Consider the following 27,222-nt stretch of genomic DNA (forward strand, 5'->3'; position numbering starts at 1 on the left):
ATGGGTTCTGCTCTCATTTTCTGTGCAGTTGCCTGGTTTTCATATGTTGCCTCATTGGAAACCTCACTAACTTATTCAACCCAATGTCCACTAGAACTGAATGAATCCATTACAAAAAATGTATCTGTTCTGAACCTCAGTGGCCTCAGACTCAGAAGAAGCTATCATGACTGCCTGAGCCACTACAACCAATTACAGGTGAGAAGCTGGAGTCTCTTCATTTAACATTAGCAGTTTATTAAAAACTATAAACTTATTGAAGACCTAAGTTTCTTTAAAGCAAATTTTGAGCTTTTTTAAATAAGTGTACTACTTTTGTAATTTTGCAATTATGGAAATTAAGTGACATTGGAAAATAATCTTCTCAATTTAGAATACTATTGTGATGTATATCTTTTTTCCAAAGTTAAGGCAGCAAGTGTTTTCTTACTAGAATTAATTGAAATGAACATTAGAAGGTTCTTTTGATCAAAATAGCGTCAGTGGTTGAATTTTTACTTAGAGAGGCAGAGTAACAAAAATAATGTACTAATATGTACTGCCAAAATGCTGTTCAGAATATGATCTATCTTCCAGAAATATTTCATGCACAAAATATGTTGTTTGTTTTGGAGCATGTGTAAATGTGAATCTGACTGTATTGTGAAGTTTAAACCTAAGTTACTTTTGCTGCTCAAAATGAGAGAAAGGACCAACTTAACTGCTGTAAAATTGAATGTAAATCAGATCCTTTTTAAAGTTCACACAAGGTATAATTGCACTGTGTAATGGTAATATATAAACTCTGATCATGTCCACATGAAATTATTTTGTTTGTTATTTTAAGAGATGCATTAATTCATTTAAAATGAACAGGATAATTCTGCTATAAAAATAGGGAACTAAAGAAAGAATTTCATGCAAAAATGCTTTGTGGATCATTTTGTAGTCAAGTGGATTTTCCAGAGGTTAAAAATTAAGGTTAATTTTCAGCAGAATTCCTGTGACACACTTACTCATAAATAGCAAACCTAAGTTAGAAGGCAAACACCTTATTCCAAACATCAAATTTTACAAGCCTAACAATTAATGCAGATCTACTTGACATATAAGAAACATATAAGGTACTTGACATATAAAGGAAACTATGAAGGTATGAGGCGCAAGTTGGCCATGACGGATTGGGAAACGTTACTTAAAGGGATGACAATGGATAGGCAATGGCAAACATTTAAAGAGCGCATGGATGAACTGCAACAATTGTTTATCCCTGTTTGGTGCAAAAGTAAAATGGGAAAGGTAGCCAAACCATGGCTTACAAGGGAAATGAGAGATAGCATTAGATCCAAGTAAGAGGCATATAAATTTGCCAGGAAAAACAACAGACCTGAGGATTGGGAGCAGTTTAGAATTCAGCAAAGGAGGACCAAGGGATTGATGAAGAACAGGAAAATAGAGTATGAGAGCAAGCTTGCGGGGAACACAAAAACTGACTGTAAAAATTTCTACAGGTACGTGAAGATAAAAAGATTGGTGAAGACAAATGTAGGTTCCTTACAGTCAGAAACAGGGGCACTTATTATGGGGTTCTGTCTTCACAAAGGAGGACACAAATATCATACCAGAAATGTTGGGGAACACAGGGCTTAGTGGGAGAGAGGAACTGAAAGAAATCAGTATTAGTAGAGAAATGGTGTTGGGGAAATTGATGGGATTGAAGGCCGATAAAGCCCCAGGGCCTGATGGTATGCATCCCAGAGTACTTAAGGAAGTGGCCCTAGAAATAGTGGATGCATTGGTGGTCATCTTCCAAGATTCTATAGACTCTGGAACAGTTCCTACAGATTGGAGGGTAGCTAATGTAACCCCACTATTTAAAAAGGGAGGTAGAGAGAAAGCAGGGAATTATAGACCAGTCAGCCTGACATTGGTAGTGGGGAAAATTCTAGAGTCCATTATCAAAGATTTTATAGCAGAGCACTTGGAGAACAGTGGTAGAATCGGACAGCGTCAGCATGGATTTACGAAAGGGAAATCATGCTTGATAAATCTACTAGAATTCTTCGAAGATGTAACTAGTAGAGTTGATGAGGGGGAGCCAGTGGATATGGTTTATTTGGACTTTCAGAAGGCTTTTGACAAAGTCCCACATAAGAGATTAGCATGTAAAATTAAAGCGCAATGGGATTGGGGGTAGTGTATTGCGATGGATAGAAAAGTGGTTGGTGAACAGGAAGCAAAGAGTAGGGATAAATGGGTCTTTTTCCGAATGGCAGGCAGTGACTAGTGGGGTACCGCAAGGATCGGTGCTAGGACCGCAGCTATTCACAATATATATTCATGATTTAGATGAGGGAATTAAATGTAAAATCTCACAATTTGCAGATGACACAAAACTGGGTGGAAGGGTGATTTGGACAAATTGAGTGAGTGGGCTAATGCATGGCAGATGCAGTATAATGTGGATAAGTGTGAGGTTATCCACTTTGGTAGCAAAAACAGGAAGGCAGATTATCTGAATGGCTATAAACTGAGATAGAGGAATATGCAGCGACACCTGGGTGTTCTCGTACACCTGTTGCTGAAGGTAAGCATGCAGGTGCAACAGGCGGTAAAAAAGGCAAATGGTATGTTGGCCTTCATAGCGAGAGGATTTGAGTACAGGAGCAAGGATGTCTTGCTGCAATTATACAGGGCCTTGGTGAGGCCACACCTGAAATATTGTGTGCAGTTCTGGTCTCCTTATCTGAGCAAGGATGTTCTTGCTATCGAGGGAGTGCAGCGAAGGTTTACCAGACTGATTCCTGGGATGGTGGGACTGACATATGAGGAGAGATTGAGTTGGTTAGGATTATAGTCGCTGGAGTTCAGAAGAGTGAGGGGGGGGATCTCATAGAAACCTATAAAATTCTAACAGGACTTGACAGGGTAGATGCAGGAAGAATGTTCCCGATGGTGGGGGAGTCCAGAACCAGGCGTCATAGTCTAAGGATATGGGGTAAACCATTCAGGACTGAGATGAGGAGAAATTTCTTCACCCAGAGAGTGGTGAGTCTGTGGAATTCGCTACCACAGAAAGCAGTTGAGGCCAAAACATTGAATGTTTTCAAAAAGGAGTTAGATATCGCTCTTGGGTCTAAAGGGATCAAAGGGTATGGGGCGAAAGCCAGAACAGTTGGATGATCAGCCATGATCATAATGAATGGCGGAGCAGTCTCGATGGGCCAAATGGCCTACTCCTGCTCCTGTTTTCTATGTTTCTATGTTTCTCAGAGTAGATGGAATAATTGCTCTGGTAGAAGAGTCTGTGTGCCAAGAACATATGTCAGAAATTTGGGGGCAGAGGCCTATTCATATTATTGGAAGGAGAATTTTGCATACATTGCACTCACCCACTGAGACATCAAGGCAACCCTAGGCTCCTTTACTTTATTCGGTGCTTATTTTCCTGTGTATAGTAATGGTGATAAACAATGTAACAACTTTGTGCCTGGACAGTTCATCATAGTGATGAGAAACAAGGTGACAATCCTGTTACAACTGAGGCAGGAGGAGTGTGCTGTCTTTTCTAGTTCCACTTCTCCACGGGTCACTTCATATATTTAAATGTTTATTAAGTTACCGATACGGTCAATCATGGACACTACTCTTTATCCCAAAATAAAATACACCAACCAGGTTTCTTTAATAAACAACAAAATTATCAGTTTATTATCAAACAAGACTTAACCAGTAATGAAGCAATGCATTAACACACAGTGTGAAATATGAAAATTCCCTTTTACCTTAGCCACACTATTATGATCCTGTCGTTTTGTTTCGGGGAAGTATGCAGTGTGCCTTTAAGGCTGTAACAGGATCAGTACTGCTTTAACGCAGCAAGCATCAGAGACTGAGTCAAAGGATGCATTCTCATTGCCGTAGGATACAGCCACTCAGGACCAAGGACACGAGATACAATGTTGCCAATTGACATTTGAAACTAGCTGAAAAACTGGCTTTTGAGATACAGACAGACAGCTGGACCAGCATACACTGAAGAAAATGAGAGCTCTCTCTCAGCTTATTAAAACCCTATTTATTATACTGTCAGAATTCTGATGTCACACCAGATTAATTGCTTAAAAGAAAATAACCAATTCCTTTAACTACTGAACTGTAATTGCTGAAATGCATCACTGGAAAAGAAGAGCATCAATTCAATTGCTGAACTAGACTACGGACTGTTCTACTGTTGAAGAACCTTTTTTCCCCCATCGGATGGCTATAAGGACTTCAAGCAACCTTAGACTGTTCCACGTTGGAAGAGTCCACTTCGGCAGGAGCGTAAATCTGTAAGGACATTAATTTTTTTTTTCTATTTTAAATGTTATTTATACCTTCGTAGTGTTTAAGAATTTAGTTTTTCTAATTAAACAGTTAATTTGTTGATCTAAAGACACCTGGTTTGGTTAGCCTCATTCGGGGGTTAATAGATGGTCAATTTGGCTGTGGTTTTCTTTAATTTGGAAAGTTTAAAATGATATCTTAGGCAATCTGTGGAGCGGTGAGACTGAATTAGCAGTGTGTTTCTCCTACCACAATCAGAATGTTTTATTTTGATTGGGAGCTTTGTCTTGAGCAATCAGTCGTAACAACACACACACACAAACACTGCTTAACTGCAAAAATAGAGATTTTCTTTTTAGAACTCTGTTACAAAAAAAAGACAAAGAAGAATATTTTGGCCAACTCCTTGCTAATTCTTGAAGAAAAAAAGAGAAGATATGGAAAGATGCCAGTTGTCTCTTTTTGGTTTGGCATCCCAATATGCGTAGGCAGTTGTCACTGGGATCTTTCTCTGGAACAATTCAGTCAGGAGGTGTTGAGGATTTATCCAGCAGGGTTTTCCAGTGTTTCAGGAGAAATGTGGGAACAGGGGTTTCAAGCATGCCTTTCAAGATGAATGTAGCATCAATTTTTTTATTTCTTACACTTGCTTCTAACAGCTTCTCAAAGAGATGGAAAAGCTGTCAGGCTTTTCAAACAGATGGAAAAGGTTGAGCTGGGGTGACTGCACTCCAGGGTGGTTTTTAAAACTCCAACTGACTGTCCAAAGTGAAATCAAAATAATATCTCAAGAGTCAAGCCTCCTGACCCCTTTAAATCTTGACCTGTATCTTCTCTAAAAACATCTCCCCCAAGGCAAAAAGCCCCTGCTGGGTATTTATCTGAAGACAGGTGACTTCCAATACACGTTGTTTTCAAACAAGACCTCTCAGTCCTTTGAATGACCCCAGTGAAAAAGAAATCCATGGAATCCTTTTCAGTTTTCCCAAATAAAACACAAGTCCTCAAAATTTAACAAAAAATGGAAGTACTTTTGTAACAACCCACACTGTGATCTGGAAGTTATCAATAGTTCTCTTGACAAAACACTAAAGATCAGGGGCTGAATTTTCAGGGCCCTCCCACCTCCAAAGTCAGGAACGACCTGGTTGTGTCCCCAAAAATACATGCACAGGGTCACCCGTCAATTTCAAGGTGCCGATCCTGGTGCCAGCAATAATTATCAGAGTTGGGGGAGGACAGGACAGGAATCTCACTGTCCTCCCAATTGAGGCCAATTAACACAGTTTAAAAGCTTGTCAAGGCTGGAACTTGAAATTTTTAAGGGGGTACACGGGTTACCCATGCCTTCAGAAACAGATATGCAGAATGGAGGTGGGGAAAGAGTGGGGAAGCAGTCGTGGCTGCTTCAGGGCATCACCCTGACACCATAAGAGAGTGAGTGGGACTTGACACTTGGAATGGAGCTGCCCTTGGCACTGCACAGGTGACAGAGAGTGGGCATTCAGTCACGGGCATTGAATAGAATCAAAATCACAAAATTCTTACAGCGCAGGAGGAGGCCATTTGGCCCATCGCATCTGTGCTGGCTCTTCTAATGAGCATTTCACCTAGTCTCATTCCCCCGCCTTCTCCCCATAACCCTGCACATTCTTCCTTTTCATATAACTGTCTAATTCCCTTTTGAATGCTTCCATTGATCTCAGGCAGTCCATTCCAGACCTTAACCACTCGCTGTGTGAAAAAGTTTTTCCTCATGTCACTTTTGCTTCTCTTACCAATTACTTTAAATCTGTGCTCTCTCGTTCTCGATCCTTTCATGAGTGGGAACAGTTTCTCCCTACCTACTCTGTCCAGACCTCTCATGATTTTGAATACCTCTATTAAATTACCTCTCAGCCTTATCCTCTCCAATCTATCTTCATAACTGAAGTTTCTTATCCCTGGAATCATTGCCATGAATCTTTTCTGCACTCTCTCTCATGCCTTCACAGCCTTTCTAAAGTGCGGCGCCCAGAACTGGATGCAATACTCCAGCAGAGGCCAAACTAGTGTCATGTACAAGTTCAACATAACCTCCTTGCTCTTGTACTCTATGCCCCTATTAATAAAGCCCAGGACACTATATGCTTTATTAACCGCTCTCTCAACCTGTCCTGCTACCTTCAATGACTTATGCACATATACACCCAGGTCCCTCTGCCCCGCCATTCAACTAGAATTGCACCCTTTATTTTATATTGTCTCTCCATGTTCTTCCTACCAAAATGTATCACTTCACATTTCTCCACATTGAACTTCATCTGCCCATTCCACCAACTTGTCTATGCCCTTTTGAAGTTCTATACTATCCTCTTCACGGTTCACAATGCTTCCAAGTTTCAAATCATCTGCAAATTAGGGTCAGCATCCCCCTGGCATTGTGAAGGCAGAAGAACAGGGGCAGCTGCAGCTGGCAATGGGGGAATGATTGTCAGTTTTTGGGCCCAGTGGCAAGGAGAGGGCAACACCCTCCACAGGAAAGGTGGAACCCCAAGCAGCAGGAGGGCAAAGGAGAGGAAAGAGGGGCAGGAAGACAATGGAAGCCAAACCCTCAACACCAACACTACCGCTGAAGACGGGGCTACCTGGAGGTGACTGAGACCAAGTGTCACAGGAATCTGTGTCTCTCCATGCAGATGGTTACTGACATCTGTGCCTTCGTCAACAAAGACCTGCCACCTCGCAGCACTGGTCACCATGCCCTTCCAGTCAAAGTTACTCTGACCTTGAACTTCTTTGCTTCTGGCTCATTCAAGGATCAGCTGTGGACCTTGGTGGCATCTAGCAAGCGTCTGACCACCACTGCATCTTGCTGGTCACTGATGCCCTCTTTGTCAGGGCTGGACAGTGCATAAATTTCATGTCAAATGCAGCCTAGCAGGCACAGAGGACATTGACTATCGCCGCCATCATTGGATTCTCCCAGGTGCAGGGCATCATTGATTGCACCCATGTGGCCATCACGGCACCCAGCAACCACCAGTGAGATTCATCAATAGGAAGGGCTTCCATTCCTTCAAAGTCCAACTCATCTGATACCACAACAAGAGTTTCCTCCATGTCCGTGCTCACTTGCCTGGCAGCTGCCATGACTCCATCATCCTCCACCAGTCCAGGCTGCCGCAGATCTTCACTCCAACCCCCCAAAGTGGAGGGATAGATTGTACAGCAGAAGGGATATCCCTTGAAGAGATGGTTATTCAACCCTTCCGCGGGAGCCCCAAACAGAGGCACAGAAGCAATACAACCAATGGCACCGGCTCAGCAGGACAACTATTGAGCAGGCCATCAGGCTTCTGAAGATGTGGTTCTGGTGTGTGGACTGTTGGGTAGTGCCCTCTAATACCCTCTTGCAAGGGTCTTGGTCATTGTGGTGGTCTGCTGCATGCTCCATAACCTTGCCATATGAAGAGGTGTGGACCTGGAAGGAGACAGCTCATCGAGGGAGGAGCAGTAGCAGGAGATGAGAGAAGCAGAGAAAGATGAGGCAGAGGGAGATGATGCTGAAGAGAGAGGTGCCCTTGCTACATGACAAAGTGGCCTCCTCCTGACCTCTTTTCATCCGGGAAGAGGCCCCTCCTTCTCTCCCTCATGGCCTCCAGCATTAGATCCAGGTGGGCATCCATGAAGAGAGGGTCTGCCCTGCCCTTAGTGCCAGACCTCCAGCTCCCCTGTGACATCTTGATTTCCTCTGGTGCTGTGGAAGGCTTTGGCACAAACTGCAGAACTCTTCCTCAGGCTCACCAGCCTCAGTGATGGCTGCTGTAGGGTGCTTAAACCATTCCCCCACTTTATCAGACCCACCTCCGTTCCCTATCCCACTGGCTCAAAGTGGCCAGGACACCTGTCTCCATACCAATTAAGGGCTCACTCCCGTGAAAATCTTAACTTTAATCAGATTCCCACTGGAGGTGGGTTTTGGATGCGATAACAAACCAGCTCCTGCTGCCCACCTCCATGGAGAAAATTTCAGCCCCAGATGTGGATTTAGGAATGTCATCAGGCTGATATTTATCATCAAATTATTTGCTTAATGTGTATCTTTTCTGTTTGGTTTCAGATCCTACTTCTGAACAGTTCTAATTTAGAGGCTGTAGAGGACACAGCATTTTCAAACATATCCAGTCTTAGGCAGCTCTATCTTCATGATAACAGGTTAATGGAGTTTCCATCCAAACCAATGGCCCCTCTCACTTTGCTCCAAGTCCTAGTTATTAGCAACAATAACATCAAGGAAATTATATCAGGTATGTCCCTTTGCTCATCTAGATTGACAAAACGTTTATAGCACATGACGCATGACAGGAACTTGACCACAAATTTTGCCCCCAACTAACGGCACCAGAAATAAATTAATTGATCTTATAACTTTGTGCTGTTTGTGGGATGTTGCTTGTATAATGACTTAAGCATTTACCTCCATTACACTCACTGCATGTCAAAAAAGGGCTGAATTTTATCAGCCCTCTAGGGATGGGCAGAGTGGCGCGGGACTCCATAAAATAGTGTGGGCAGGTGATGGGTGGAATGTCTGTTGCCTTCCAGATTCCATTCAATTTTGTCAGGGGTGGGGCCGAGGACAGCCTTCTCACTCAGAGACCATTGAAGCCCCTTAAATGGCCACTTAAGGACAGCTTCCCATTGCCGCTGGCATTTTACCAGCAGTAGGGAGACACTCCATCACGTGGGGAGGCTACCTAGCAATACCAGGTGGCCTCCCTGTAGGCTGGGGGGGTGGTTGTTGGGGGGGCGGAATGCCCCTCCTACTTGGGCAATCTGTAGCTCACAGAGGGCCCTTGGTGGTAAAGGCTGCCCTCGTACCAACATCCACACCCCTGCCCTCAACACCCCCCGCCACCCTTTGCCGTGGCCTGCTTGACTGGCCTCGGCAAACCCGCCCCCGCTTATCTGCAGTACAGGACTCCAGCGCTGCTCCTGGTCCTGGGCCTCCTTCAGTGTCAGCAGTGACCACAGCTCCCCATGGCACTGTTGGGACTGCTGAGCTGCCAGCCCTCTGATTGGCCAGCAGATCTAGGGGCAGGATCTTGTCCCTTAAAGGGGATGGCATCCCCAACGGTGGGTAGTTAAGTGCCTGCCCGCCGTTGCTTTCGGCAGGGGATCTGCTACGAGGTGGGGTAACCCCCCCCCCCCCAACCCCACTCCCCAATTCCCAATCTCCTCCGGCCTTCTGGCCTATCACTGGGATCCCCATCCTCGAGATAAAATCCAACCCAAGGTAACTGATCAAAATTAAATTGCGTAAACTGCTTTGAAATATTTCAATGTGATAAAGTGAGTCTTATGATATTGTAATTACAACATATTACTCTTTCTTTGGTCATTGAACAAAATGCTCATTCATAGTAAGTTTACTTTTATTTGTTGCAAAAGAGAAGACTTGCATTTATGCAGTCCCCTTTGTGATCTCAGGGTGGCCCAAGCTGCTTTACAGTCCATTAGGACTTTTGAAATTGTAATATAAGAAAAACTACATCAAAAGATCGACAGCATATTCAGATATTTATAGAGTATATAGTTTGATACAGGTCTAATATAATTACAGTGACATGCTTACAACTTTCTTTCCAAAATTACATTATTCATGAAATTTGTGAAATTACATTACATAACAGTTCAAATTTGACATTACATAAAGTGCAATACAGATCAGTTTTTTTCAATACAGTACATGAGGTGCCTCACTACACTTGCCATTTCAGAAGACAGCGATGTCATTCTGATGAAATATAGGAAATAGGAGCTGGAGTAGGTCATTTGGCCCCTTGAGCCTGCTCCGCCATTCAACTAGATCATGGCTGATCTTCTACCTCAATGCCCTTTTCCTGTACTATCCCCATATTGATTTCTTTAATATCTAGAAATCTATTGATCTCTGTCTTGAATATACACAATGACTGAGCTTCCACAGCCCTCTGGGGTAGAGAATTCCACAGATTCACCACCATCCGAGTAAAGAAATTCCTCCTCGTCTCAGTCCTAAATGGCCTACCTCTTATTCGGAAACTGTGTGCCCTGGTTCTAGACCCTCAGCCAGGGGAAACATCCTTCTTGCAACAACCCTGTCACGCCCTGTAAGAATTTTGTATGCTTCAATGAGATCACTTCTTATTCTTCTAAACTCTAGAGAATGCTGGCCCAGTCTCCTCAATCTCTCCTCATAGGACAATCCCGCCATCCCAGGAATCAGTCTGGTGAACCTTCATTGCACTCACTCTATGGCAAGTAAATCCTTCCTTAGGTAAGGAGACCAAAACTGTACACAATATTCCAGGTGCAGTCTCACCAATGCTCTATACAATTGCAGCAAGACTTCTTTACTCCTGTACTCAAATGCTCTTGCAATAAAGCCCAACATAACATTTGTCTTCCTAACTGCTTGCTGCACTTTCATGTTAGCTTTCAATGACTTATGAACAAGGACGCCCAGGTCCCTTTGTACATTAACACTTCCCAATTGCTCACCATTTAAGAAATACTCTGTATTTTTGTTTTTCCTACCAAAGTAGGTGACTTCACATTTTTCCACTTTATATTCCATCTGCCATGTTCTTGCACACTCACTTAGCCTGTCCAAGTCCCCTTGAAGCCTCTTTGCATCCTCCTCACAACTCACATTCCCATCTAGTTTCGTGTCATCAGCAAACTTGGAAATATTACATTTGGTCCCCACATCCAAATCATTGTCAACAGCTGGGGCCCAAACATTGATCTTTGCAGTACCCCACTTGTCACAGCCTGCCAATCTGAGAATGACCTGTTTATTCCTACTCTGTTTTCGGTCTGTTAACCAATTCTCAATCCCTGCCAGTGTATTACCCCCAATCCCATGTGCTCTAATTTTGCCTTTTTTTTTATTCATTCATGGGATGTGAGCCTCACTGGCCAGTCCAGCATTTATTGCCCATCCCTAATTGCCCTCGAGAAGGTGGTGGTGAGCTGCCTTCTTGAACCGCGGCAGTCCATTTGGAATAGGTATACCCACAGTGCTGATAGGGAGTTCCAGGATTTTGACCCAGCAACAGTGAAGGAACGGCGATATAATTCCAAGTCAGGATGGTGTGTGACTTGGACAGGAACTTGCAGGTAGTGGTGTTCCCATGTATTTGCTGCCCTTGTCCTTCTAGTTGGTAGAGGTTGCGGGTTTGGAAGGTGCTGTCTAAGGAGCCTTGGTGCATTGCTGCAGTGCATCTTGTAGATGGTACACACTGCTGCCACTGTGCATCAGTGGTGGAGGGAGTGAATGTTTGTAGATGGGGTGCCAATCAAGAGGGCTGCTTTGTCCTGGATGGTGTCGAGCTTTTTGAGTATTGTTGGAGCTGCACCCATCCAGGCAAGTGGAGAGTATTCCATCACACTCCTGAGTTGTGCTTTGTAGATGGTGGACAGGCTTTGGGGACTCAGGAGGTGAGTTAATCACCTCAGGATTCCTAGCCTCTGACCTGCTCTTGTAGCCACGGTATTTATATGGCTACGCCAGTTCAGTTTCTGGTCAATGGTAGCCCCTAGGATGTTGATAGTGGGGGATTTAGCGATGGTAATGCTGTTGAATGTCAAGGGGAGATGGTTAGATTCTCTCTTGTTGGAGATGGTCATTGCCTGGCACTTGTGTGGCGTGAATGTTACTTGCCACTTATCAGCCCAAGCCTGGATATTGTCCAAGTCTTGCTGCATTTCTACAAGGACTGCTTCAGCATCTGAGGAGTCACGAATGATGCTGGACATTGTGCAATCATCAGCGAACATCCCCACTTCTGACCTTATGATTGAAGGAAGGTCATTGATGAAGCAGCTGAAGATGGTTGGGCCCAGGACACAGGCCGACTAACCTCTTGTTTGGGACCTTATCGAAAGCCTTCTGAAAATCCAAATATACCACACCCACTGGTTCCCCCTTATCTATTCTGCTAGTTACATCCTCAAAAAACTCTAACAGGTTTGTCAAACATGATTTCCCTTTCATAAATCCATGTTGACTCTGCCCAATTCTACCATTATTTTCTAAGTGTCTGGTTATGACATCCTTTATAATAGATGCTAGCATTTTCCTTACTACTGATGTTAGGCTAACAGGTCTGTAGTTCCCCATTTTCTCCCTCCTTTCTTAAATGGTGGGGTTACATGTGCTACCTTCCAATATTCAGGAACTATTCCAGAATCTATAGCATTTTGAAAGATGACCACGAATGCATCCACTATCTCTACATCCACTTCTTTCAAAACTCTGGGATCTAGATCATCAGGTCCAGGGTATTTATCAACTTTCAATCCCATTAATTTCTCCAGTACTACTTTTTAACGAATACTGATTTCTTTCAGTTCTTCATTCTTGCTGGTCCCTTGGATTTTTAGTATTTCTGGGTGGTTTTTTGTATCTTCCTCCGTGAAGACAGACACAAAGGGCTGAATTTTACCAGCCTCATGATGTCGTGGATCGTAGTGGGGGGGGGGGGGGGGCATGTGAAATACTTGCGGGAGCGGCCCGCCACAACCCTCGCGCCGAGAAAGCCCCGCCACATTTTACCGGCGGCGGAGTTCCAAGGCGACACACTGGTGGGGGGAGGACTGAAATTATCAGGGCGTGGGGGGCAGGGGGAGTGGGGAAACGTTTTTTATTGGCTGTGGGGATGGTGGGAATGAGTTGAAGGGCAAAAGTGACATGGTTGGGGGGGAAAGTTCAGGGTGGGAATAAAATTAATGCTCGTTATATTGACATATAAAACAAACATGAGCAGGGTTGCGAAAGAGCCTCCAGCTTGTAGATTTTTAAAAATAAAAATCTACAAAGTACTTTTTCTTTAAACATTCAAATTTTTGTTAAGGGCTTGAAGCCCTTTAAAGATAGCACAGGCGCTTGTATGGTGGCACCGGACACCATTGCCGGGGACGGAGCTGCTGCCCCGATGATGTTATCGGGAGCAGCCGCTCCGCCCCCTTCATTTAAATGAGCCCCCGCGTGAAATATCGTGGGGGTTCAGCAGCACACTTCCATGTCGGAAAGTTGCCGGTTTCAAAGAGCACCGCCGTGAAATGCGACACGCTAATAAAATTCAGCCCAAAGTATTTGTTTAGTTTCTCTGCCATTTCCTTTAGTTTAGTTTAGAGATACAGCACTGAAACAGGCCCTTCGGCCCACCGAGTCTGTGCCGACCATCAACCACCCATTTATACTAATCCTACAATAATCCAATCTTCCTACCAAATCCCCACCTGTCCTTATATTGCCCTACCACCTACCCATACTAGGGGCAATTTATAATGGCCAACTAACCTATCAACCTACAAGTCTTTGGCATGTGGGAGGAAACCGGAGCACCCAGAGGAAACCCACGCAGACACAGGGAGAAGTTGCAAACTCCACACAGGCAGTACCCAGAATTGAACCCGGGTCGCTGGAGCTGTGAGGCTGCGGTGCTAACCACTGCGCCGCCCCTAATTCTTATTCCCCATTATAAATTCCCCTGTCTCTGCCTGTAGTGGACCCACGTTTGTCTTTGCTAATCTTTTCCATTTTTCATGCCTGTAGAAGATTTTACAGTCTGTTTTTATATTTCTCGCTAGTTTACTTTCATTTTCTACTTTATCTTTATCAGTTTCTTGGTCCCCCGTTAGTTTGCATGGGGGCTTTTCCCTTCTTTCGTGTTTTCTTCTTTGTGTTTTTCCTTTTCACCATTTGCCACTCTCTTTATTGTTCTGCTGCTGCCTCCTCTTCCATTGACTCTGCTAATTTCTCTGGAGGAGGCTGAGGAGTTAGGCTAATTGCTGACGTGTCCTTCACATTTTGCTCATATGCCATACCCTCTTTCCCATTGCCTTGTGCACCGGGGACCTTGGTGGAGGATGGGGCATAAATCTCCTTTGAGGGAGTTCTGCTTTAATCACCTGTGTATAGGTAGCACACCGTTTTGGTCAAGCCTTGTAAAGACAGCTGCCCTCCCTACACAGGTTGCAGCACTTGTTTTCTTTACAGTCCTTCGTTAAATGGCCTTCTGGCTTGCAGTTTTGACAGAAAGTTATTCTGCAAATAGATGGCGATATGTGCCGTTTTGCCTCAGGTGCGACACACTGAGCTTTTTTTTTTATTTCCAAATTATATTTTATTCATAAAAATCTGTAAAAAATACATTACCAAACAGTTTCAAACAACACCAAGTCAAAAAATACAAACAGTGCAAGGGTGATCAGTTTCCTTCAATACAATCATGAGTTGCCTCACAACCCTTCCATTTCATTTGTCATGCCATATACATTTCTACATTTTACAGCAAATGAAAATTTTCCCGATACAGTTCAAGGGGTTTTCCATGGATCCAGCCCCTTTGTTCAGCTTGGTCGGGGGACCTTACACAGTGGTCTTTCCCCATTGAGCCTTTGCTGCAGCTGCCCCAAGCTGTATAGCGTCCCTCAGCACGTAGTCCTGGACCTTGGAATGTGCCAGTCTGCAACATTCAGTCGTGGACAACTCTTTGCGCTGGAAGACCAGCAAGTTTCGGGCAGACCAAAGGATGTCTTTCACCGAATTGATACACTGTGAGCTGCCCCACATACACCAGAAAACCTCAACTTCCTCAGATGGCGAAACTGGAGGGAGGGTGGAGGATGGCTCCATTGGCATCCACTTCAAGGTCACCCTGACCTGCTGTTTGCTCCTCCAGATCCGGAATGGGTCCTTGACCTCCATGCTGTTTCCAGCCACCTCACCGTACCTGGTGAGGAACATGCACATCCACCACAGGGATATGGGGGTTGTACGTGTGAATGGTCACCACGCAGTTCCGTTGCGCAGAGTAAACTGATGCTCCGCAATGAGGATTGACAGCAGTGCCTGGCTTCCTCTGTCCCTGAAGACCTTCAGGAATTTGTTGCATCCTGTGATGGTTTTAAACGTCACATCGAAATATCTGCCGCTGGAGAAATCCTGCATCCAAAAGATGTCTGTGGCTTCAAATCTGCAACACGCGAATAGGTCTCACTTCACAAGAATGATCCAGTCCAAGGGCATACATTCGTCAGACATCAGCATTTAATTTGTGGCATAACAAAAAAAAACTTTCTTTCTTCAAACGTTTATGTTTTGGATATTTATGCTGGCTTTGCACTCATTAAGGTGAGACAGGTGAGTGCTTTAGAATGAAACATCTTGCCACTATTATGGGGAAAGGTTGAAGACCGAGCGTCAACACAGGCACAATGGCTTTCTATTGTGCTGTAATTTTTATGATTCACCTATTTTTCACCAATATCAGCATGAAGCACTAGCAACAGCAATTTCAGGCCTGAACTAATATGGAACTCATGAGTGAATGGAGCCCACACATGGCATCCCCGTGAATATTACCACTTCCAAACCAGTTTTCTGCATGATAAAAATGGCCATACCGACTAGAAAAATCTGAGCACTGGTACAAATTCTTGAGTTTGTGAGTTGTTAATTTGTTTAATCCGTTGCCATGATGCTAAATATTGTTGAAGAGCAACTTCAAAAATACATATTTTTGAATATTAAAAATCTAATTTGATGTACTTCCTGACACCAGGGGAGTATTGGATCACATAGACGAAAGTCAGGTGGGGCGGTTCACAAACTCTGTTAGATTTTCTACCCATAGATGAGAAATCCTATGAGATTCACAGACCTCTGTCGATGTGCACCTCGAGAATGCAAAGGTGCAAGTTAGCAGCACAAATTTGTGAAATTTATCTTATAAAATACACCACATTAATAATTATCAGATCTTTGTTTCAAATTCACAGACTGGGGTAAATCATGTGGTTTTTATGGTAGGTGGATAATCCATTCTGTCAGATTAATACCCAAGCATGAAGACAAAAATCTACCATGATTTAAATCAAAATGTTACAAACTGATATTAAAGGAATTTTTTTTTTGATTAGGTGCTTTTGAGGATTTGCAGGAGCTCAGGGAGCTGTACTTGGGACCCCAGGTCCAGTTTCAAGACTTTCAATATCAAGCACTAATTCCTCTGAGAAAAATGAAGGTAAGTGTAAAGCTTTATGTGGGAACAATGCTTTGACAAGGTGAAGGTACATGTTCAACGCTATTCGGTCCCTCTGCTCATCACTCCCATAACTACCACCATACTTGCTGCTTTCTTTTCTTTTCACCCAATTCCTTATCCCTCTACTTTGGGTTTCAGTTTTAAAAGAATTTTATCAAAGGCATTTTAGTAATCTAAATGCACATCATATGAGTTTCCACTCTCCACTTTCTCAAAAAAGTCAGTGATTACACAGGCAGAAACTTTTGCCTCTAAACTCATGTAATCCACTAGATGATTCGCATGCAAATAGTCCTTAAATTTGTTCCTGATAATCAATTTCATTATGTTACTAGATTTTAATGCAAGACTGTTGGATCTTTAGTTGTCCAGATCACATTTGTCTCCTTATTGAATATAAATAAATACCATGTTGGGTGGCTCCCTGTGATTCACATTTAGCTGGTTGAACTCAACAATTAATATAACCTTACTCTGTTCACATATGCTCCTTATAAATAATCCTGTCCTCCCTCTCACGCTGAGTTGGCAGTGTGTAGCAAATCTCTGGTTTTATTTTAGCTGTTAGAAACCATGTTATTGAACTGAGTAGTTTTTCCCTCTTCACTTAGTTCTAATTCCTTTACCTCCAAGTGTTTTTGGCACAAGCAACTACAACCCTCCTTTCCCATCTATTCTAACTAATGGAATGTCAGCTTTTATCTTAATGGGTTTGAATACAAAATTGAGGAAGTTATGCTTCAGTTGTACAGAACCTTGGTCAGAATGCATTTGGAGTACTCCATTCAGTTTTGGACACCAAGTCTCAGAAAAGATATAAAAGCAAAATACTGTGGATGCTGGAAATCTGAAATAAAAGCAGCAAGTGCTGGAAATACTCAGCAGGTCTGGTAACGGCTGTGGACAGAGAAACAGAGTTAGCTTTTCATGTCGATGACCTTTCATCAGAGGTCACCAGCCTGAAACAGTAACTCTGTTTCTCTCTCCTCAGAAAAGATATATTGGAATAAATACAGAAAATTTTGGTCTACCAGCATGTGTGGAGAGAGAAATAGAGTTAACATTTCAGGTCAGTGACCCTTGGTCAAAACTGGGAGTATTTAGGGATATAATGGGTTTTAAGCAAGGCGAGGAAAGGTGAGAGGGGAGGAAAGAGCAAAAGGAAAGGTCTGTGGAAGATAGCAAAGATTACATTACAAAAAGGGATGATGGTGAAAGGCAAGAAGAGATAGTAATGGGACAAGTAAAGAAACAAAGGTATGTCTACAGGTGTAAATGGGAAAGCAGAATCATCACCAACAGCTGATGTACAAAAATGGGAGACAGAGGTTATGATCTGCAATTGTTGAACTCAATGTTGATTCCAGAAGGCTGTAAAGGGCCTAGTCAAAACATGAAGTACTGTTCTTCGAGCTTCACTGGAACAGTGGAGGCTGAGGACAGAAAGATCAAAGTGGGAAAAGAGTGGAGAATTAAATGACAGGTGACTGGAAACTCAATCACATTTGAGGACTGAACAAAGGTGTTCTGCAAAGCAATCACCAATTCTAGAACTAGGGGTCACTGTTTAAAAATAAAGGGTCACCCATTTAAGACAGAGATGAGGAGACATTTTTTCTCTCAGAGGGTCATGAGTCTTCGGAACTCTCTTCCTCAAAAGGCGGTGGAAGCAGAGTCTTTAAATATTTTTAAGGCAGAGGTAGATAGATTCTTGATGAGCCAGGGGGTGAAAGGTCATCGGGGGTAGGTAGAAATGTGGAGTAATCAGTTCAGCCATGAACTTATTGAATGGCGGAGCAGGCTCGAGGGGCCTACTCCTAATTCGTATGTTCGTATTTGTATTTAGCCTCCCCAATGTAGATGAGATTGCATCGTGAGCAGCAAATACAGTCTACTAAATTAAAGGTACAAGTAAATTGCGGTTTAACCTGGAAGGAGTGTTGGGGCCTTGGATGGTGAGAAGGGAGGAGGTAAAATGGCAGATCTTTTGTCAGAAGGTCACAGATCTGAAACGTTAACTCTGTTTTTCTCTCCACAGATGAAGTCTGACCTGCTGAGCATTTCCAGCATTTTCTGTTTGTTTCAAATTTCCAGCATCCGCAGTGTTTTGTTTTTGCATCTCCTGTGCTTGCACAGGAAGGGGTAGCAGTGGTGTGGTTGATTCAGGAGCAGACCTGGGTGTCAAAGAGGGAATGGTCTCCTTGGAGGCTGAAAGGGGAAGGGGAGTGAAAGACGTATTTGGTACTGGTGGTGTCATGCCAGAGATGGCAGAAATGGCACCTGTTGAATGCTGAGGCTGATTGGGTGGAAGGTTCTGGGAACGGGGCAATATGGAATGGACGTGGTCAAGGACCCAATCATGCATGGTGGGGGTGGGGGGAAAGTTCTCAGTTGAGCTAAAAGGACAACATATTGGTAGTGCAGGTATGGAAGGTTGCATTGTCAGAACAGATGTGGTTGAGATGGTGAAAGTGGAAGAATGGAAGGAGTACAGTGCAGATTCACCAGAATTATACCAGGACTTAAAGGGTTAAATTATAAGGCCATGTTGCATACACCTGGCTTGTATTTCTTGGAGTTTAGAAGATTGAGAGGTGATCTAATTGAGGTGTTTAAAATGTCTTTGAGATTCGATAGAATTGAAACAGATAACCTAGTTCCTCTGGTGAAGGAATCCAGAACAAGAGAGCATAGTCTTCAAATCAGAGCTAGGTCATTCAGATGGAAATCAGGGAGAACGTTTTGGGAGAAATTGGAACCTGTTTCCTAAAATGGTTATGAATGCTGGGTTAGCTGAAATTTTTTAAGTATGAATACTGGGCTAGCTGAAATTTTTAAGACTGTATTTTTGTTGGGTTTGGGTATCAAGAGATATGGAACAAAGACAGGAAAATGGAGTTGAGATACAGATCATCTAACTGAAGGCTGGAATAGGTTTGAGCAGCTGAATGACCTACTCCTGTTCTTATGTCCCTATGATTCCCGAATATTCTGTGCCTTACTATCATATTCATTTCCATCTACTGAAGTAATCATGGTTCTGCTGTTCCCATTACATCAGAGTTTTCTGTGGGTACAACAGTTGTTTTTTCAGACAATTATCAGTCAACTCCTAGCAAGCATTTATGTAAATATGTCTCAATAAAGATTTTCCTTCTTCTGTGAAAAGCCCATTTTAAAACTTTTTTTTTGAAGATTTCACTATTTGGACTTAACAGGCAATAAAGTGTCTCTCTGGCGACAAGGGATTGAGGGACAGGGAGAGAAAATGGACGCGAGTGTGAGATTAGGCAGAAGAGACAGCCTTGTCAAGTCTAATGTTTTCCACGTGTCAAAACGTTCCTATGTTATTTTGTGATCTGCAGCTGACAGCACAAAATTCTGGAAAATTATTTCATGTTACAGTAATAGTCCTCTTTAAGGAGTGATTGCAGTCAGTACAGATCTAATTATCCAAACCAAATTAAATCTTCCTTAGGTTTTGAATGACCTTAAGACAGTACATAATAAGATGAGGATGAAATTCTATCTTACATTCCACCCTGCTGTGCAACATTGTAAGAGGAAATTTAACTTGTGCCATTTACCTAAACTTGATTTAATTCAATACAGCAAGTTAAAACTATCAGCAAAGGATGAGTTGTGTTCTACGCTACTTAGGGGTGGTGAGGGAGTATTTGTACTGGAGACAACACTTTAAGACTTTCTAAGTTCAATATCAAACTAAATTAAAAGGGTTTATAAAGGTACAGAATCAGATCCCCCTGCCAACCAAGAGTTATTTTTAACCTTTTTCTAGACAGAAGAGCTCAAGGCTGCAATGCATTTTTCTGACAAAAAGGCTGGACCCCAAATGCTTCACTTTGCTGACTTGGACCCAATTTGAGTTAGTATTCGGTCTGAACCAGTCCTTGTGGAAATGAGGAACCCCAAGAACTTTTAAGAATAAGAGTAGTTCATTATCCCAGAACAGAATGAGATTCAGCCATAAACACGGCAATAGCTCCACAACACAGAAAAGAGCACGTGGCACTGCAGAGTCCAATGGTGGGAGTGGTAGTTGCCTTAATCACACTCATCATTAATATCCATGTGCCAGAAGTGAAGGTGTCACTTGTGATAGTGGTATTTTTTTTCAGTGGAGGCACTGGTCTGGTTCACCACTCCAAGTGAACCTGTAGGGATACTCTTTAATGAACTTCAGCAGCACAGAATGCTACAAAACTGCCACTAATGTAACCAACACTCCGAGAAATTGGAAATGGTAGTCTAAATTAAGCATTTTTGTTACACAGGTCAGAATGACTGCAAACATCCTATTCAGACTCTGATAAAAGTCCAGTTTGTACCAGTCCAATTTTCCAAGGTCTCTGAAACTTTACATTCATGATCAGCACAACATAAAAGAGAAAGTGCTGAAAATATCTGACATATCTCATGTACTAAATTCAATCAATTATTAGTCAGCAGCTAAGAAGCAAACACAGGTGTAGTCAGGCACATTTACAGACAAGTATGAAGAAAGGCATTGAGACTAATCACCTGGACTTTGCTCTGAGAATCTGGTAAACGTTTTGAGCTGAAAAGTGTTGATGTGAATATCTCCACATGCATATAGAGCACAAAAAGACTTTGACTGAAGTTAAATTGTTTCCTTCAGGTGCTGATTCTCAGAGGCCTCAACCTCACATTTGTACCAGCCATTAATCAAATGCAACTTCTTCAGGACCTGGACTTATCTGATAATAAGATTGATAGAGTATTATCACAGTACTTTCATAAACTGACCAAACTACAGACACTACGATTGTCAGGTAACAGTGGACACTGGCTAGTGTTTTTATTGGGTGTTAAAGTAATTCTTCTAAAATTATTCAAGAGTTGTTTTAGTACTTCTAATTTAGAAGTTTATTGATATTACATGATTGCAATTTCTTCCAAAAGGAAGATAATTATTTCATCACACAGCCTATGTATAGTTTGACCAGTATAAAGGGAAATTTATACTGATGTTGGAAATGCACAGCAGGTCCCTTAATAGAAAAGTCGGGTTCAGGTTTTGATTAAAATTAAGTGCCGAAAACCAGAAAAAAAAACAAGCATTTTGACAGAATCATTCTTCCACAGCTGAGGTTTCCCCTCAACAGTCGAGATGACATTTGAATGTGGCTATTTTATTTCCTGTATCTCTGCTCTCATCTTCTCCAACCCTTATACCCCACCTTCTGTCCCACCTGCTTTTGTAATCAGATCATGTGCCATCCACAATACAATCCCACATCTTCTCCCCTCGCTCCTCTATGCTCCAGAGGGACCGCTCCCTCTCCAATACCTTCTTCATTTTTCCACCATCTCTATTTCGACCTGCTCTCCCCCTTACACTTGCCAATACAGCTGCAACAGGAACAAAACATCCATCCATCTCTTGACACAGCACTGTACAGTTAGACAGAAATTTGAATGTAGGGTCAATTTTAATTGTTAGCACCAGGTGGGAAGTGGATGGCAGCAAGTCAGCCACCTATTTTACATCCTGTCCGATTTCCCTTTCTGTTGACTCCTTAATCCTTTGGGGTTAATTCACCATTATACCTGTAGTACACCTGAGAGTCAGCCCTTTCCAACGACTATCACTACACTAACTAATGCCAAGTGTAATCGACTGCACTTGGGAAAATTTGGCCCAGGAGAGCTTTGGGAGATTTTGGAAATTCCAGATAATAGAGCATACCAGTTGGTAAAGTGCTGGATAACAAAATTTGTACTGTACATAAGTTTTAAAAAAGGCAAGTCAGATTGGAATAGCACCAGTAAGGGACAGACAGGAAAAAAATCACAGGCAACAATAGCCAAATGGCAAAAATATTAAATCATTAATTTGCTTCAATATTTACCAGGGAGACGGATCAGGTAGACATGATACTGGAAGAGGAGATTAGAAATTATATAACATTCAAAATAAAATGAGGAGAAATATTAAACATACTAATCAAGTTCAAAGAGCATAGAAACAATCAGGGCTTTCGAAAGGGAATTGGATAAGCACCTGAAGAGAAAGAAATTGCAGGACTACGGGGAAAAAGGCAGAGGAGTGGGACTAGCTGAGTTGCTCATGTAAAGAGCCGGCACAGACATGACGGGCCAAATGGCCTCCTCCTGTGCTAAAACCATTCCATAATTCCTCCAATTCACACTCTGCTCTCTCCTTGGCCTGCTACACTGATCCAACTATTCTCAAACCAATCGTCAGAAACAGCAGACATTAAAATGAGAAACCCATGGGCTGGCTGCACTACCCCCCTCTCTTCCCCACCCACCCCCCAGCCCCAAACAGATTGAGCACCGAAATTAGTAACATCAGACTTCAACTTTATTTTGGTTTTGCTTTAGATCTGCTCTCAGACTTTTAGTTTATTTCCAAATATCCCCTGAATTTCCTTGGCTGAGCCTCGTGCTATCACGTCTGTTTGTACATTCCCTTGCTTTATTAAAGTGTCTTTCATTCCCTCACTTATACGATCTTTAATTTCCTGCTTTCCTTTAAGCAGGCGTCGGGTCATTTAACCCATTAACTTCCACTCTGATTGAGGTATTTAATGTCAATTTGTTATCTCTCCCTTTTTCCTATTTTACTAAAATGCTCATTTATCTTCTAGTTTTCAATTCTGAAGAGTTCTGCTCAAAACATTAACAAATTTTTCCTCTCCTGACTGACCACTGTGTATTTCCAATGTTTGTCATTTTTTGTTTATAATGTTTTACAGTTCTGACCATTTTCAATTCATGTTTTCATATTGAAATGTAGGGTTATGGTTCAGACTTTTTAAAAAAACATTTACTTTTTGTGGTAGCAGTTTTGCTGACATTGGGGTTTACAGCTCTTTGCTTTAATGACTCGTTTGTCTGCAGCAACCTGCTACGTAAAACCGCAACCCACACAGACGTTATCAACGGGCGAATGTGGTATCTGGAGAATGCATTGACTTAAGGAAAATAATAGCTTATTATGTACAGCCTTATTTTTTTTTTTTTTTAAGAGATACAGCACTGAAACAGGCCCTTCGGCCCACCGAGTCTGTGCCGACCATCAACCACCCATTTATACTAATCCTATACTAATTCCATATTCCTACCACATCCCCACCAGTCCCTATATTTCCCTACCACCTACCTATCCTAGGGGTAATTTATAATGGCCAATTAACCTATCAACCTGCAAGTCTTTGGCATGTGGGAGGAAACCGGAGCACCCGGAGGAAACCCACGCAGACACAGGGAGAACTTGCAAACTCCACACAGGCAGTACCCGGAATTGAACCCGGGTCACTGGAGTTGTGAGGCTGCGGTGCTAACCACTGCGCCACTGTGCCGCCCATGCGAAGCTGACCTCGGATGCTGCATGGTGTATAGTCACGTAGGCCGTCCTGTGCTTATCTTGTGGTTTTGTAAATAACTGGGAAACTGTCAGCTCGGCATCTGTTGAACTATATAAATCCGCGGAGATCTGGAGCGCTTTGGAGTAGCACCGGTCCGTGATTAGGAAAGGTGTGCTCCCCATGATATCATGCAATAAAATTTGTTAATGCTCAAGGTCTGAGTCCGGAGAATTTCTTTGACAATCAAATTTCTTCAACACTTTCACACTTGGGGCTACTTTCATCAGCAGACTCGGTGTCAAATTTTGTCTGATAACACTCCTGTCAAGCACCTTGGAATGTTTTACTAGTTAAAGGTGCTATATAAGTTGTTTTTGTGTAACACATAGAACAGCAAATGAGAACAAATCCATTGCAGAGACGGATAATGACTGAGCTGCCACTCATTCCTCTCAATTTCTTTTAATATATCCAATTTTATTTGCTAAACAGGTGAAAAAGTTCAGACAACTGATCGGATACCAGTTTAAGTTGCCAATATTTAGTAACACTGTCCAACAAAATGTAGGGGTATGAAACTGAACCTTTGCATAGGGGCAGAAAATATCACTTTTCAATGTCTGATGAGCCTTTGTATTCATTGACTGATGTGACTGGTTACAAAATCATTTTTATTGTGCTTGCTAACCAGTTGCTAAGGCAAGCGGTTTACTTAATTATCTGACTCCATTCAATCTTTGATTATCATATCTTGTTTACAAGAAAACAAATACAAATACAACAACATTCACAGTTAACTGTCAGATAAAATAAACCTGCCTCAATGACACTGTTTGGCCCAGTTTAAGGTTTGGACCCATTGCCAATACTTTCCCTTAATACAGAATTGTTTCATCTGCTTTTTAATTAATGTTTTATATCTATTCATTTCAAAAAGCAAGTTGTTTTTACAGGGTCAGGAATTACATTTATAAGCAAATCAGCCTTCAACTCCCAGAAGAATCTGAGGCTATTGGACTTGTCAAGGAATGAGCTTGCCACCCTTTCCAAAGAGACATTCAATCCCATTATTCGATCAGCAAGTGGTGCTGTGGGCATCAAACTGGCCCAGAACCCATTTCACTGTGATGCCAGCATGTGCTCTATGAAAAAATGGTTGGATGCTGTAAAGGTACAAATGTGCTATCTCTCTGAAACTAATAGCAGAACATTTACATTTCATTTATAAGGAACTGTTGAAACTGAAGTCATCTTTTTCAAATATGAAACCCCAAGGGCTGTCTTGAAAGTTTGCACATTAAAAAGTACAATATTCGATTCCTCTCTATTGTCAATTGCACTATTACTCTAACCTTCCTCTAAAGTACAAACATTCCACTCCACCACACCCCCTACCCTCCAAATAATTAATTCAGACCTCAAGTACAATTTTGCTGTCTGACATATCCTCTCCCTGGAACTGTCCGAGTGACTCAGTAACCACATTTCATTTGGAACTTGGTCCCACAGCTCCAAATGCAAATTCCCACTTATAAACTACGTCAAATACTTACTGAAAATAGAGCACATACACTTATGCAGCCTGCCAGAATACACTTTTTAAAGCCTTCCTTATCCTGACATACTATTTGTGGTACACTTGCGATTTCAATGTAGTAACCTAGCTTAAGGTTCACATGATGACCTCAACTTTAGGGCTTGTATCATCGGTAAGATTATAACCCTGAATCAATCCTGGAGATCTATGGGTTGTTTATATTCATCTATATAATAAAATTTCATATCTGAGGTGACATCCAGAATGTAGTGTCCAATATATATGTCAGTTCTATCCTTCCTCATCAATTTAGCATATTTACTCACCTTTTTTCTGCTTTCTAAGTTTATTTTCTACTTTCGTTATCCCCCTAGTCATACTATACAAAACCATTGTACTCCCAAAACTTGTCTATCAGATTACGCGTTGTCATGAAACATTTATCGGTGATCAAACCTTCTAACAATGGAGGGTGTCCTCAGTGTGAAGACAGACTTTGTCTCCACAAGGACTTTTCGGTGGTTGCTCCTACCAATACTGAACAGATAAAGTACGTCAGAGGCATAGAGAATCATTCTCATGATTTTAATTAAATAACAATCTATAGCCATTCCCTTGATAAGGTTTTATGAACAGTATGCTAACAAATGTACATCATGTATCGTCCAGATTTCATACAGGCTGTAATATTGGGTTCTTGTTCTTCACAGTTGCAGGTACAGCTGGATATGCTGTGTAACAGTCCCGACAGCCTCAGAGGACTCTGGATGAGCCAACTGTCACTCTCTCTTTTTAACTGCTCAAAAGAGCCCAATTTTGCATTTTTACCAAAAGCATCTCATGTAAACAAAACTGGCATTGTATATTCATTTCTGGGAAAAGGTAACATTCAAATGTTATTACATATTCTAGTTATTAAGTTGTGGATTTTTACTTTATTTTCATGGCAGCTTTTCTCACTCCAGTAAGAGTGACTATTTTTTGCCTTTTTTCAGGAATCACTGGTATCATAATTGTTGCTGCAGCTGCACTTTTCATTCTCATCATCTCCGTGATGTACTTAACATCAGCGAAGTCCATTCAACAGTCATTGCTCATGACTGGTTGCAACAGTGTAGAATCTGCTCAGCAAGAGAATGAAGAGCAAGACACAAACAGTTCTCTTATATAAGCAGGATGCATTTTGCATTTTCAAAATCTGCAACATTTAAATGAACGTAAATAGATGCAACTCTTACCTACTACTGCAAAGTTCAGGCATATGATCCCAGAGCTCATCAATTTTTGATTCTTGATCTCTACTTATATACTCTGCCTCCAATACAGCGATTGAAGATTTGAAAAGAAAGAAAAAGCTTGCATTTATATACCAACTGCAGGATGTCCCAAAGCACTTCAGAGTCAACAATGTACTACTTTTACAGGCAATGATTTACAAAAGCTTTCTGTTGTATTTGCCAATGCAATGAATGGAACAACATCAGCCTATCAGTTTTAAAGTAGTAAAAAAGATTGTAACATTTTTAGAAGATGAATAAGTGTTTGGATTCAAAGGCTCTTTTGCTTCCTGCTGATAGCTACGTACCTAGAAAATGCTTCTCATGAGTTGTTAGTCACATAGTTAAAATGATATAATTTAAATATAATGCTTCATAAATTGTAGAAAATACAGTGTGGTGCAATAGTTTTATATTTGTTTACAAATACCTTATTTGTAATCTTAGTGTCTTCAGGTATCAGGTACGTTTACATTTGAATTGGCCATGCTATCTTTCCAAGAGACAGTGTTTTGAGAGATTGAGAAGCAACCTTAGGATACACACCAAAAGCACCCTGATTATCATCACCTTTGGGGGCCCTTCAATATCATACAAAGGGTTTCTTACTTTTTTTTTTAATGTATTTGTTTATAGGATGTGGG

At 42.0% G+C, this 27,222-nt stretch overlaps 1 protein-coding gene across 1 annotated transcript; it reads left to right on the plus strand.

Moving 5' to 3' along the window:
- Positions 1–26,472, plus strand: LOC137346337 (leucine-rich repeat-containing protein 4B-like). The gene is made up of 7 exons (XM_068009862.1): positions 1–198; positions 8,411–8,597; positions 16,264–16,367; positions 21,049–21,202; positions 24,718–24,935; positions 26,018–26,183; positions 26,297–26,472. The coding sequence occupies exons 1-7, from the start codon at positions 1–3 to the stop codon at positions 26,470–26,472; spliced, it is 1,203 nt and encodes a 400-aa protein (XP_067865963.1).
- The last annotated feature ends 750 nt before the right edge of the window (positions 26,473–27,222 follow it).

Source organism: Heterodontus francisci, chromosome 1 (genome assembly GCF_036365525.1).
Source record: "Heterodontus francisci isolate sHetFra1 chromosome 1, sHetFra1.hap1, whole genome shotgun sequence".
Classification (NCBI taxonomy): domain Eukaryota; kingdom Metazoa; phylum Chordata; class Chondrichthyes; order Heterodontiformes; family Heterodontidae; genus Heterodontus; species Heterodontus francisci.